A 14,620-nucleotide genomic window follows, 5' to 3' on the forward strand; every position below is an offset into this window, starting at 1 on the left:
AGTGTATCCCTTTCACTCAAATGACAGTTTGCATAAAGTGTGAGAAAGATACACGCTTGTTTACAAAAGTTTTGTGCCCTAATGAAATAGAAAGCACGATTTTTTCTGACATGGAAAATGTACTCATTCCCAGATGTAATATTACCATGATTTTTTTTACAGTTTATATGCCATATTTTTGTCCTCCCTATTTGGCATGGAAATTGCTCATGCAATATTTACATTCTAAAATATCTCTGTATTGAAATAATTCTCATTAAATCAGGTTTTTTGAGTATTTTGTATCTTCCTTAGCTAAACTCAAATAAGCGATCGTTTTTAAAAGCGAATAAGTAAGTAATTGGATCAGCAATCCGAATAACTGCTGCAATTCTACGATCAATATTTATATTCAAGGTGAACTTTTGGAATCCACTTTGAATTGTTCCAACTTAGTGCTATTTTTCAAACTTGACTGAAACAATAATAAATCATCTTCTCACCAACATTTTATGCAACCCCTCTTGCCTATAAGCATCCTCCATCCTGTACTCCCCTCAAAGTGATTGACCAGTCACGAAACTCTTCGGGTTGACCCAAACAACCCAGCAGCTTTCGTTGCGAGTAATGAAAATGTTTGTTTTATTATACCATCAGCCAAATGTTGAACCCAAATGACGATTGCAGCATTTCATATGGCCTTTTAAAGTGGATATCTGCAAAATCGATTTAGTCTTCAACTGTGGAAGTTGAATGAATTTTCCGATGTGAGATGAATAAAACGCATTATTTTCGTATGATTAAGTCATATTTTTATTCAAAAAAGGAAAATGTTCAATTTTCAACACAATTTCACCCCCCCTCGTAAAAAGTCTCTGACCACCAGAGCAATTTCGACAGGTGTTGGGAAAGTTTTTCATTTTCAACGTCTTCACTTTCAAAATCCGAACTGAACTGAACTGGCGCGCGCGATGGCAGACGAGGGGCATAGGTATTTGGAGTTTAATTATAGCCCGATCTCGCACGCCGAACGGGGCGGCGGGTGCTGCTTAATGACGAATGTGCAAGGAATTTGGACGCGTGTCGAAAAAGTTGGTGCGTTTAATTTTGGCGATTGCGATTAGCAATTTCAGAGCAGAGTGGCTCTCGAAGTGCGGTGGCGATTTCGACCAGTCATTACGTGCAATTAGAGGATTGGTGAATTCCATTAGATGTTTTTCAACAAAAGCAAGACTAACTAGCTGACTGAAAATAAATAATCTCAGACCATTTATAGAGCTTATCAACTAATCAAGAGTGTTCCATAATCTTATAAGTGTAAACAGCTGCACCTGGGAAAGTCGTGTCGTGACGGAACTGTTTACTTGATGGACTTTGGAGCCAAGAATGTACAATAGGCCGTCCCAAAAAAATTAAAAGTTGTCAAATCTTCGGTGCTCACCCCTAGAATGATAGATTAGGATGTCAAACAATGTTTTCATACAACAAAAAATTCCCAAAAATGGTTTACAACTCGCGCGCGGAGCTTGAATGAAAAAAGTGCATTTTTCGAGTATTTTTCAAAAATGCGAGTAACAATCATACTAAAGTCATTCAAATTTGGTCACTTTGGGCTTCAAGTTATAGTTTAATGTCCCCTGAACAAATTTCTGTACAGACATAGTCCATAAAAGCTTTTGTTTGGGCATGGCAGGGCGTTTTAGGGAGAAAAAAATTGTATTTTTTAGTCAAAAGATTTAAAAAATCACATCCCAGAACGAGCCAAAAAAAATTGCAGAAAAAACTAATTCATTCAGCTTATCGGAAATTTTACGGAGATCATTTTGCTTTTTTCAACATTTAATTTATGTCTACGCAAAGCCGAGATATTTGCATTTTAGTGAACAAAAAGTGACGAATTTTCAAAATTCTTGGTATGTAAGCGTTTTTAGCATAAATCATTGGCTACTATGATTATAAACAGGAAGGCATGTATTCTGGATATTTTTATTTTGCTAGCTCAAAAACGATATTTGTTAATAACATTTCATGAAAAAACATGAGATTTTGACACAATGTGACGTAAATGACAAAAAGCATTTAATAAAGCATATTAAAAATATCGAAAATATTTAAAAAACATATATTTCAACTTTTAGTAATAAGAAGTCAAAATAAAAAACTCAGGATTTTTTCCGTGCAGAATCATCAGAAAACCTACACCTTAATTTTGTTATACCGAATTCGGTAAAGTTTACCAAATTTTCAACTGCACAGTTTGGTCAACGGTAAAAAATTACCGAAATGCAGTAATGAAGTTCATTATTGTTCAATGTACAATCAAAATTCGGTAAAACCGATCTACACTTTACCAATTTTTCAACTACCGGTAAAAAATCTAAGTGTGTAATTAAAGATTTTCAAATATTCATTTTTGTATGACCAGCCCGCATAATTGTATGGAGCATTGTGTGGAAAAAACTAATGATTGGGATTTCATTGACAAAGTTCCATCCAAATAAAAAAATACAAAACTAAAAGCCTTGAAAAAATTAGCGAAATTGTACGGAATTACTCCGCTGACCAATTCTCGGAAATTTCGGCAGCATTTTTTATCTGGCTAAAACTTTTTGGTTGCCTTTCGTATGCCCAAAACAGCAATTTTTCATTATCGGTTTGTCTTTATCACTGTCCAGTCCATACAAATTTGGCAGCTGTCTCTACAAAAATGGCATGTGATATTTAAAAAAGTCTTTCTTTTAGGACAGGACTACACCGAAATGTCACTTCAAAATTATTTCCAACAAAACACTATCCTTACTTTTTTATAGAGCAATTCCAGCTCAAATCGAGAATTTTTCTGGTACTTTTGTACCCGACCCTCTCCGATTTCAATGAAACTTTGTAGACATGTTATCCTAGGCCTATATAAGCCATTCTTGTGTATATGGAGCCAATAGTACTCGAAAATAACATTTGAGGAGGGCGTAAGGTATTTAAATATTTTTGTATTTTGTAATTTAAAAATTACTGTATCTCGAAGCCGTTGCGTCGTATCAAAAAGTGGTCCAAGACAAACTTGTAGAAAATTGGACGGGCTTTCTGAAAAAAATACACTGAAACAAAAATACACGCCACATCTATGAGATTTTTTGATTTTTAAGTCTAAAACTTAAATTTAATGGTGATGTCACGATTTTTTTTCGTTCAAAATTTTTGAGGAAATAGCCTTAAATGTTACCAAAAGATTTTTAAAAACCAGTAGTGGGAATCGATTCTCCAGACAATTTCACATAAAAGTCTCCATATTGACCATTGTCCTATGTCCAATCCTTGGGAAGATACAGCGGTTTTAAAAATAAAAATGAGCTGGAATTGCTCTATATGTTTCAGGAGACATAAAATGCCATCTTTTCTGAAAATTTCAGGAAGAATTTTTTACGGAGATATTTTTTTTAAATAATGAATTTTCAAAAAATTAACTAAAAAATGGTCAACGAATTTTTTTATTTAATTTTTATTGTAAAATCAAATTTGGAGAAAAACTAACAGGAAAAACTAGGTTTTCTCAGTGTTGCAAAATTAGCCCCTCGTTTTTTTAATCACCGATATCTCGGGAATTAACGGTCCAATCTTCAATGTAAAAAAATGTTACATTTTTCAGTTCTAGCTCAACATTTTAAAATTACAAAAAATATTGTTTTAAGCGTTTTCAAAAAACTGTTGACCTTTTTCTGCATTTTATTTGCTGTTTTTTCAACAAATTTTTACCTGGTCAAAGTTTTTTTTCCGTTTCTGAAATTCTCTGAAAAGAGCGCATTTTGTGCCTCTAAAACATGTCAAATAAAATAGCGTTTTTTTTTGTAAGTGACAAGTGTTTAAAAAAAATCAGCAAAAACATATTTTCGATTTATTATATTTTTTCGGTGCAGTCCTCAACTATACCTACAGCTTAGGCAAAGACACCAAAACGATTAAAAAAAAAAACCTTCAAAAGATACAAATTTTTGAATTATCACATACCATTTTTGTATGGACAGCTGTCAAATTCGTTTAACGTTTAACAAACTTTGAAAAATAAAAATACAAAAATTAAAATTAAAGAAAATGGCTCATTTTGTAGAGAATTGCTCAGCTATTATTCAAGGTGCTGAAAAGCTGAACATTGAAATGTGATTGAAATAGAACTTCTTCATCCTTCACAATCAGTCCTATTTAAAACCTCTACAACTCAACCCCGCCTTTAGACGGGCTTTGATTTAAAAAAATCAATTTTTCAACCAATTTTTGATATTTAAAAAGCATTGAAAAGAAGAACTCTTAAAATTTTAGAAAATGTATGGGTTGGAAGTTTTACTCGTGTTATGTAACTTTGCCAATATTTTTGAAAATGTCATTTTTTTGGGTCAACTTTGCCTGTGTTTTTTACTAACATTTTCTATACTTTAGGTAAAAAGAAGTATGCAGTTATTTTTCTAGTGCCCCAGCCTATGCCTCTACGCATTTTTTTTTTGCAATTTAAATGATAATGGTGCCATTTTATAGCAGAAAATGTGAAAAACATGCAAAAAATTGAAAAGGTTACTGTTAAAACATGAAAAAATTAGATAGGCAAAATGTAACGATAGGAGATGGTAACTAAACAAGATAAATGCAAATTAAAATACTAAAAATGAAACAAGAAAAACATAAAACTAGAGAAGTGAAGTTTTTCGCAGAACAAAAGTTGCTCAAAATGACCTCCTGAACACGGGAAAAATAAAAATACTCGAAAAAAAATTGTGCCGTAGAGGGTTAAGTAGACTCCATTTCAACACCAGATTTAGTCACGTTTTTGTATATTTAAGTCTCGCCTGAGGACTTGGTCTTTACACAGTTGAAAAGTTACAAATTAAAATAATTTCTCTTGAAAATTCTCATTAAAAACTCATAAAACTTTTAATAAATTTTTTGAACATTATTTAAATACCAAAATATTCTTATAAAACTCAAAAACTTCAACTGTGCAAATTAGTTTATATGTTAGTACAAGGCAATTGCAGTTTGCTTTCTGGTGGGTGGTCACATAAGACAAAAGCGCAGTTGCAGTTCGTCAGCTGGTTTGCCACACCTCCCCCAGATTATGTGCATGTAAATACGTTGTTGCTTATACTTCTTTTCAGCAGTCAGCAGCGTAGCTCACTTTTAATTACCATTTCAATAAAGCTCTGTGTGATTACTGCATCGTTAGATATGCTTCGCTGGATCTTCCTAGGTTTTGTGTCTTGAAAAGTGATGGTTTGTTCGTTCTAATGGAATTTTAAAACTTTGAGATGGCATCGGACTTGAGTTTTATTGTGAAATAAACATGAAAGTGTACATTTTACAACTGAACAAAAAGTTTATCATTTCACAAACAAAAACATTTCATTTAGATTGTACCAAAATTGCATAATTTCTGCAACATCAACATCTTTCTAATCTCTAACGGTGACATTCTGCAGCGATAAAAATCATGCAAAACAACTTTATTGCGCAGGCTCTCGGAGAGGAAACTCTCAATTTTACGAACAAATATCGCTTAATCACAGTGGCACAAAATTTTAAATATCTAAATATCACCTGCATACCAGCATAGTGATCGCGCGTGGCAAATGCACATTAAGGCTCTGGTGCGTTCCAAGCATTTCCTCAAAGTTACGTTACCACATACCTACCGGCCGGTTGGCAGGTCGCTTAAGTCGATTAAAGTAATGCAAAAAGTAAAACCTGTCCCATAGCATCGAACGTTTATGCGTTTCTGCCGAGGCATTGCTTTTTTAAATATAGACCACTCTGTGTACACAGTGTTAAGTCGATCGGATTTGTGTAAACAACACTAATCTGCCTCAAATTGGCTTAGCGCGGAAATCCGTCCCATTCCGACGCCGTACCTCCTCCGCTTACGCTAATGATCATTCACGATTTGTGATGCAAATTCCGTTTATATTATACCATTTCTCTCTGTTTTGTTTTGTTTTTCCCCCTTTCAGCGTCCTCATCTTTCCGCCGGTCAACAACTACCGCCGCTTTCTGATCCACAAGGTTTCGGAGAGCCTCGTCGGCGAGCTTGGCCACCGGCATGAGCTGGTGACGTTCTCGATCGGAACCGGGAGCGAGCGGCGTACCGTGGTCTGCCACCGTCACCAGCTGCTGCGAGACGTCAAGGCGACGTCCAGTAAGAGGTAAGAATCCAAAGCAGTTATGGCTCCTATTTTAGACACAATTTTTAGAAGAACAAAAAATCATCATTTTTAGAAAACATTGCAAATGGTATTTTTGAATGAAAATTTTAACCTGCAAATTTATGGTTGCTCATGTCCAAAAGCTAGAAATATTTTTTTCTGAAAAGATCAGAAAATTTCACAAATCGATGCCTCGGTGCTCTCTTATTCTAACTAAATAGGAAAGCTTAGCAAGCCGAGCTCCTGTGGTCTAATGGTTACAGGTTTCGCTTTATGAGTGGAAGGTCGTGGTTTCAAACCCACATGGCTTGGCAAGTCCTTTCCCCTGTACTCTTCACATGTAGAAGGACCATACTGTTCTCTGTATATTTGCGTCTGCAGAGTTCCACGGCCCGATCGCAAAAATGTTCTTTGAAAGGGACGAGTTTTCAGAAACCAGATTCTAAAGAGGGGGGCTGGGTATAAGTAAAACGTAAATGTGCACTTCGGTTCTAGCGATACATTTGGACAGTACAGAGTGGAAAAGGCTGAGCCAAAGAGGAAGGAAAAAACATTCATACCTCTTCGGCGGCAAAAGTTACGGCTTTGGATCGCTCGACACACTTGCTCAACAATAGCGTGTGTGCGTGTCCCATTTGCCTAATAACAGATGAAGCCTTTGTGATTCTATAAATAGAATCGCAAGTCCGCAATAGATCAAATTACTGGTCGCAGTGAATAGTGGCATCAAAAAAAAAAAAAAAAACAAAAAAAAAAAGCTTAGTAAAAGAAAGCACAGAGGCATCGAAATGTTTAATTTTAAAACATTGAAAGTAGGACCATATTTTCTGAGATATTGTTACTAAAAAGTAAAAGACTGCTACATGAGACTTAAAAAACTTAATTTTTCTTGTTTCTTTTTATTTTATTCCCGGTATTTCAGAATCCAGAAATCCAATCTTAAATGTCTATTAAACATTTTTATTGGAAATTTTCTCAACTCTCAAAAAATGGTATGGACACTTTTTTTACACGTCGAAAACTGAAATGTGTGAGTTAAAATTAAACTTTAAGTCGCTATATTTTGAAAACGGTACACTATCAAAAAAAAACTTTTGAGTACTTTTCGATTGCATGTATATTTTTTCCCAAAAAACACATTTTTTTCTAAAAATCGTAATTCGGCGGCAACATTTTTGTCCACTCTTTTATATGGCTCAATAATTGCGTTTTTTTGTCCTCTAAAACATATCAAAAAAATTCAAAGACTAAAAAATTATAAAATTGACATTTTTTTCAATATACCATTTTTTTTTTGAGTTGTCCTCATCAATACCTAAAACTTTGCCTAAGACACCAAACCGATCAGACAATTCCTTCAAAAGATACGGATTTTCGAATATTTACGTACCATTTTTGTATGGACAGAAGCTAATTGTATGGAGCTTTGTATGGGTGAACCAATGACACAAAATGGCTTCTTTGGGAGCGTTCTTTTATTTCGTAACGCAGTTAGGGAGGAAGAGGAGGGGGGTGGGTGTCGGAGGCCGTATTACGCTCCATACATTTTTTTTTAGAATTTGTATGGAAATTTTGCTAAGAGGGGGGCGGGGATTGGTTCTAAAAATCATTTTTTGTGCGTTACGTAATAAAAGAACTCTCCCTTTGGTCATGAGGGAAGAAGGCCCCCAAAAAGCCGAAATCGGACGATTTCGTAGGAAATTGCTCTGATATGAAATGTCAATTGAAGGATTAATTCAGCGGATTTCTTATATTCTAATTTAGGCCGTTGCAAATATTTTTTGAAGTTTATGTCCCTCAGCTCTGACCAAAGTCGGGGGGGGAGGGCAAAAAAATAAAAAATATAAAAATTGAAATTACAAGCCTAGGTTTCAACATTTGGATGAAAAAAGTGTTTTAAAATGCATTTTACAGGCGTACAGTTGCTTTCCAATCATTAGTTTTGAAAATATCGAGGTAGACGGAATTTTTTTTTCGCAAAAAAGAAACTTTTCATGGGACTGTACATTGGTATTTCAAGAAAATTTAAAATGTTTTCAAAGGATTTCAAACATGCTAAATATGATTATAAACGCGGGAAAATGCATTTTAACTGGTTTTCAGTTGATTAAACTTTAATTTTCATTAAAATTTTGAAGTTTTTAAAAATCGATTTTCTCCCATAGTACTAAATGGTCATTGTCACAAGATAGCACACAACAGACGAATTACGCCATTGAAATCAATAATAAAGTGCAAGCCACAACATAATTTTAAAATATAAGTACCAACTTTTACAATTTCTCTCTTTAATTTAAAATTCTAAATAAAATTTTAATTTTAGCTGCTTCAGAGGAACATTGTCGAACAAATCTTCAAGGGTAGTCGAATTTTCGAATCGTAATATTTTTTATTAGATTTGAATGACACATTGGGAGTGTGTGAATAATTATATTATTATTAAAAATTGTTGTAGAATAGTTCCTTTTGTGCTTTAAACACTTTGAATTTCATTTTTTTTATGGCCAGCTGTCAAATTTGTATGACTTGTATGGACGAAACAATAATGTAAAGTCACTATTAAGAGAAGAAGCTCCCACAAAGCTTGAGCCAGAAAATAATAATACAAATAATCCATTGGAAAAATTGAGGAGAATTGCCCAAAAATAAATTTCCAATTTTAAATATTCACTTAAAATTTAAACAAAGTTAATTTCATATTGTCAAACAAAAGATTGGTTATAATTCATTCACTTGGATTTTAAATTATTCATTTTAATGCACAATATATACAATTTCCTAAATTTACTTTTCAAAAAGTGGCATTGAAATCACCAAAGAATTTGTTTATTTTAACTCCTGCCATTTCCTACGCTTGTTCCATACTCAACGATATGTTATAGTCATTTAGGTGTTAAAATTATCGCACGCCACACCCAACCTAGTCGCAGGTTATCCTTTGTACCATTCAAGAATTTGATGTTAAAAATAAATCCCAACAATTTATTTTTAAAGGTGTAGCCAAACCACGAGATCGCGTCCGTCCATCGTCACCCGCTCTGAACACGTTTTCACTGCACGCTGATCCAAGAAGGATCACTTTTTTGCTGCTGTCTAAACTTTATCGGATTTCGCCAGAGCGTTTTTATGATCTTTTGGGTGTGCTATCAGCGGGTTTCATAACTTTGATCCACATCTGTGCGCTGCTCCGATTTGGACTCCTACGACGATGGCCTTTTTCCTTGGCTGCTGCTAAAACTTTGAGTTCGAACTGAACTCAAGTGGAAATTTCTGAACGCCACCGAACACACACAATGTAGGTCAGTTTAGATTTTTTGTTGTTGGTTTGGTTCATTTTGCGACTTGCTAGCCGGCTCTAGCCGCTCTGTCTAATTTTGATTCGCTTCGGTTTGACCAAAGTGTAGCTTAAGTTTTCTTCTTCAAGTTCGTGTTCTGTGTTCAATAGTTGTTTAACCCTGCAACAAATTGGTTTACCTTTTCTTACTTTTGATTTACCTGTCCACTTTTGGAACTTTTCAAGGTTTCAAAAATTACCTTTCGCTCGTGAGGGAATGCCTTGCCCGGTGGAGGTTACATGCCGTTCAAACCGGTCACGTCACGCGGTCACTGTACACATTCATCTTATTTTTTTTTGGCAAGCGGCAAAGAGCGAACGTCAGATCGTTGATTCGCGTAATTTACTTGCGTCCTTCAGAAGGCTGCCCTCACTCTGGTGGCATTTCACTAGCATTAACGAGAAGCACGGTGGGATTATTCCTATGACTTTTTAAATGTGATTTTTTTTTCGATAATTTCACAGCAAAAAAGTAGTAATCCAGCTGCGTGTAAAAGGCCTGGGTGTAAAATAAATTTGCATTGTTTTATGAAATTCTCTGTAATATTACACCCTGAAACATGTAGCTCATCAGTACGGGAAACCTATTTGACCGAAATGTCAAGCTCATAGATGTGTTTATACATTTCATTCTTCATCGGTCTGATGGCCGAGCAGGCTAAAGCGCCAGTCATTACACAGCAAAAAATCCGATGGTAAAATCGCATGCAAAAGCATGCACATCACCTGCGTCAAAATAAACACTTAATATTATACGCCGCATCTACAATTTTTGCAATCACAAAAAAAAGTTGCAACCGACGGGATTCAAACCCAGCACAATCAGTAAGGACTGGCGTTTTAGCCCACTCGGCCATCAGACCGATGAAATGCTGAAAGGATAAACGCATATATGAGCATGACATTTCGGTCAAGTAGGTTTCCCATACTGATGAGCTACATATTTCAGGGTGTAAAATCACATAAAATTGCATAAAATAATGCAATATTTATTTTACGCCCAGGCTTTTTACACGCAGCTGGATTACTACTTTTTTAGCTGTGTGGTACCATCTGTCATGTATTCTTAATTTTTAAGAAGTTAATAACGTCAGCAGCTTCAGACAGTCAGTAGAATCAGACACAAAACAAATTAAAATAAACTCTTTTTTTCTCATTTTAAAATTGCTTGAAATGCCAGTCTTGTTTGTTTTTGTCTTTCCAAGGCTTTCGGATAATAGAGTCTGGACTGTATTCTGTTTTTTTAGATGTGTACATGAGACGTTAATTTTTGGTCATGAATAATAAAAACATAATTAGATATTGAGCACAACCATGTTATTTTGTTAAATTTATTTTTATCAACTCTTACACATTGGGAAATGTTGAAAGAGTTTGTGTCAGAAAAATGTGTAATATTATCTCTCAAATTTGCAAATTTATTTTTTTATGTGCAATTTCTCATACTCTAAATAACATGAGGAAAATTACATCGGAAAAAGTACAACAACCATACATTTTTCAACCTTCAAAAATTTAACTTTCTTTTACTGTTTTCAAATATTTTACAACGCTTTACGGGTTAAAAAAAAACAAAAGCTCGATTTTTTTCCTTGACCAGAATTTTCATAAATATCTTTACGATAATGATGTACACAGTGAAAATTGTGTAAATTTAAAAGGTGTTAAATTTGAAGGTATAATATAATCTCTTTTTTTATGAAATACAAGCCTTACCCGACAAACTTCGTTCTGCCGTTATTTCGTTTGTTGACGTTTTCAACTTGTTTGCTTATTCAGCCTCCTGTGATCCAAATTTGATTTTACGTAACTTTTCCCATACAATCTGCAGATTTTCCGGAATCGGTTCCAGAGTGGCCAAAGTTGTAACTTTTTGGCGTAAGAACCTTCCTTGGGCTTATACGAATCCAACGCAACAAAGAGCACCTCGATCCGACGCTCCGTATTGAACTGATTCGTGTTCGAACAAAACCGTCGAAATTTTTTATATATATAGATATAGATTTCCGCAACATAGACTGATAAAGTGTCAAACATTGGAAAAGTTGTAAATTTACACATTTTCAGAAGTAATATGACACACGTGTAATATAACCGAGATTTTTTTGACTGTGTAGAGTCATTCTCTGCCAACTCACACAAAGTCGAAAAAAGTTGCCTCGACTCTTTTTCGATTCGCTTGAAACTTGGTCTTAGGGGATTATTTTGGTCCCTGATCACGAATCCGAGGTCCATTTTCGATATCTCGTCTCGGAGGGGCGAAGCGACACCTTCAATTTCTGAACATACGAAGAATACGTGTTTTCAATAATTTGCAGCCTGAAATTGTGATGTTTTGAAATTTGGTGTCAAAAAGTGTTTTTTTTTTGTTAAATTGAAAATTGATTTGATGGCGTACACGGAGAAAAAAGAGTTCCCAAAATCGTTTTTATTCGTTCCTATTTTTATGAACGCATGTTCACGATTTAGGGATTTTTTTTTCTCCGTGAAGTTAAAATTCCCAAAAAAATATTTTTCATCTTAAAAGTACATAAATAATATTAAAACCTCTGCCATTTTTCGTAACTTAACTGTATTTTTTTTTTTTGGTACATGTAATTTGATAGGAAATTTATTGTACTTTTCGAATCTGAAATAACCCAGAAAAGTAATTTTCTCATTTAGAACAAAAACAAAAAAAAAGCATTGATCCAACATGTTTAATACCTTCGCGTGATTACTAATCCAGTGCCATCTTTCCCCTCTCATTTTTAATTTCAGTTTCGAGGATTCGACCGACGGTGCTTCTTCCCAGCCTCAACCCCAACCCCAACTCAGCTGGCGCAGCTCGATCGCTGGTCCATCGAGCGGAGGGACGTCCGCGACAACAGTCACAACGACCTCTGCCAGTGCTGCCAGCCACACCAACTGTAGTGCTGCTGTAGCCTCAAACAACAACAACAACGGTGCTAGTGGTGGTGCTAGTGCTTCTTCTAGTGGCTCAAAGAGCAAGAAACGCACGAAACGTGATCCCACAGGGTTAGTGGCCAGTGGTGGCACCAGTGTTGCCAGTGATAACAGCAAAATGGGTGTTGAAACTCAACACCAGCACGAGCACTTCTTTTCGGCGAGCAGTGACTGCGGTTCGTTTAGAGGTGAGTGAGAGATGTTTTTGTTTTTTGATTGAATTAAAAACCTCATCCAAATTTGCAAGGCTCGTCCACAAATTATGTCATGATGAGATGCCACAAGCTATGGCTGTATCGTCGAATAAAAAGGGGCTGTATTGCAACTGCACACATGGTGCAACAACAACCGGCCAGTTGCAATGAGTAAACAACGCCACGCCACCTAAACATTCAACTGCGGGGGGAACGATTCGATTCGAGCCAGACTGGGTCTGGTCTGGTCTTCTGTCTTCAATATCCAAGGCACTGTGTCACGATGATCACGAGAGCCCGCAAGAAGGTACGGTGGGCATGACCAGGACCAGACCAGACCGGCTTCAACTATCGGGCCGTAGTTGTTGTAGTAGTAGTAGTACCACTTAAAGAACCGGCTCCTCCGGCGAGTTTCGCTCTTGCTGTGGCTGCGTTTTTAGGGTTTGGAAACCCGCTCGCGCTGGCTCTGGTCGATTGCCTCGAACTAGCCATGCAGCAGCAGCAGCAACTCGTGAAGTAAGTGTTATTGCAGTAATAAATGATGCAATTGCGAAAGATCTGCAGGCAAATATTTCGCTCGTTGGACAACGGGGACCTTTTAAATATGCAAAGGTAGAGTTCTGCTGTGATTTTTTTAATCTATAAAAATCTAATTTAAAAATGTATTAAAAAATGAGACGAATTTAAAAAGTAACTCAATGTTAATATTTAATATCTTTTAACTACTTGAAGAAATGTTCATGTTGAAAGAATGTTAAAACTCACAAAAATATTTAAGAATCAAGAATAAATTATGATGAAAGAATATAAAACTCCTTTCTATATGTTTGAGTTCAGACTTTTGCGCATAAAACCTTTCAAAGAACTACTAGAAAGAATGGAAAAACTCACTTAAAAACTGAAACAAGATTAATTTGATTTGAACAAATATAAAAATACGCTTGAATTTAAAAAAAATCATAAGACTACTTTAAGAACTTTTCACCTTTGAAACCAATGGATAATCAATCACAGAAAAAATACTGGAATAAGACTAAATTATTTTGAATGTATGGAAAACCTTTAAAAATATTGAGTTTAAGTTAAAAAAAAATGTGCGAATTTCAGAGTTTTTCTCGCAAAGCTTTTTAAAATTTTGCTAATTTTCGACATACTGGAAAACTCCACAGAAAAGAGACAAGAATATTTTGGTCTGAAAGAATGTTAAAATATGTTTGATTTTTTTATTCTTCTAAATCAATTAAAAAAACTGTTCTTGTTTGAAATAATGAAAAAACTCACAAAAATATTCTGAAAAAAACATTTTTATACCACAAAACAAATTCACTACTAAGAACTGCTCGCTTTTGAACTATGAAATTAATATAATTAATAATTAATAATAAAATTTATGGTAGAGTCTCGGAAACTATTTTTCCCAGTTTCAATGTAAAAAAATTGAAACCTTTGCCAAAATATCTGATCTTTTCGATATAATTTGTTTCAAATTTAAAAATTAGGCTTATTTTTCTAAAAGGTCTAGATAATTTGCCTTATTTCATATTTAAGACAAAAGTTTCAAATTTTTAACATTGAAATTGGACCAATAATTTCCGAGATATCTTCAGTTGAAAATGACAGGCTGATTAGGTGACACTTAGAGAAATTCATTTTCATTGATTCGAATTCATTGTGAGGCTGCATCTCGAAATTTAATCGCTCGGCTTTCAAAATTCCAGAAAGAAAATTATTGGAAATTTCCTCAGCTTTTCAAAAAAAAAGTTTTGATGTGCTTCAAGAATTATTTTTCAATCTCAAACAACCTATAAAATTGGAACATTTATACCTGAATGTAGCTTTAACTTGAAAACGGTACATTTTATCAACAAGGTTCTTTTTGATTTTGCTTTAGAAAATGTTTTTTAATAATTTTACCGTCTAGATTTTATTTTATATTCCCAAAAAAAAACTACCGAATAATTTATGTCTCCTAAAACATATATAAA

The 14,620-nt window shown here is 34.7% G+C and overlaps 1 protein-coding gene across 1 annotated transcript in view; it reads left to right on the forward strand.

The window, feature by feature from the left end:
• LOC120413975 (R3H and coiled-coil domain-containing protein 1) overlaps positions 1–14,620 on the forward strand; it is a gene marked incomplete at its 5' end in the record, with an annotated part of 62,271 nt that overhangs the window by 5,386 nt on the left and 42,265 nt on the right. Inside the window, 2 exons of the mRNA XM_039574986.2 lie at positions 5,970–6,161; positions 12,256–12,629. Coding sequence (XP_039430920.2) covers positions 5,970–6,161; positions 12,256–12,629 — 566 coding nt within the window. The remainder of the gene's footprint in view (positions 1–5,969; positions 6,162–12,255; positions 12,630–14,620) is intronic.

Source organism: Culex pipiens, chromosome 3, assembly GCF_016801865.2.
Source record: "Culex pipiens pallens isolate TS chromosome 3, TS_CPP_V2, whole genome shotgun sequence".
Classification (NCBI taxonomy): domain Eukaryota; kingdom Metazoa; phylum Arthropoda; class Insecta; order Diptera; family Culicidae; genus Culex; species Culex pipiens.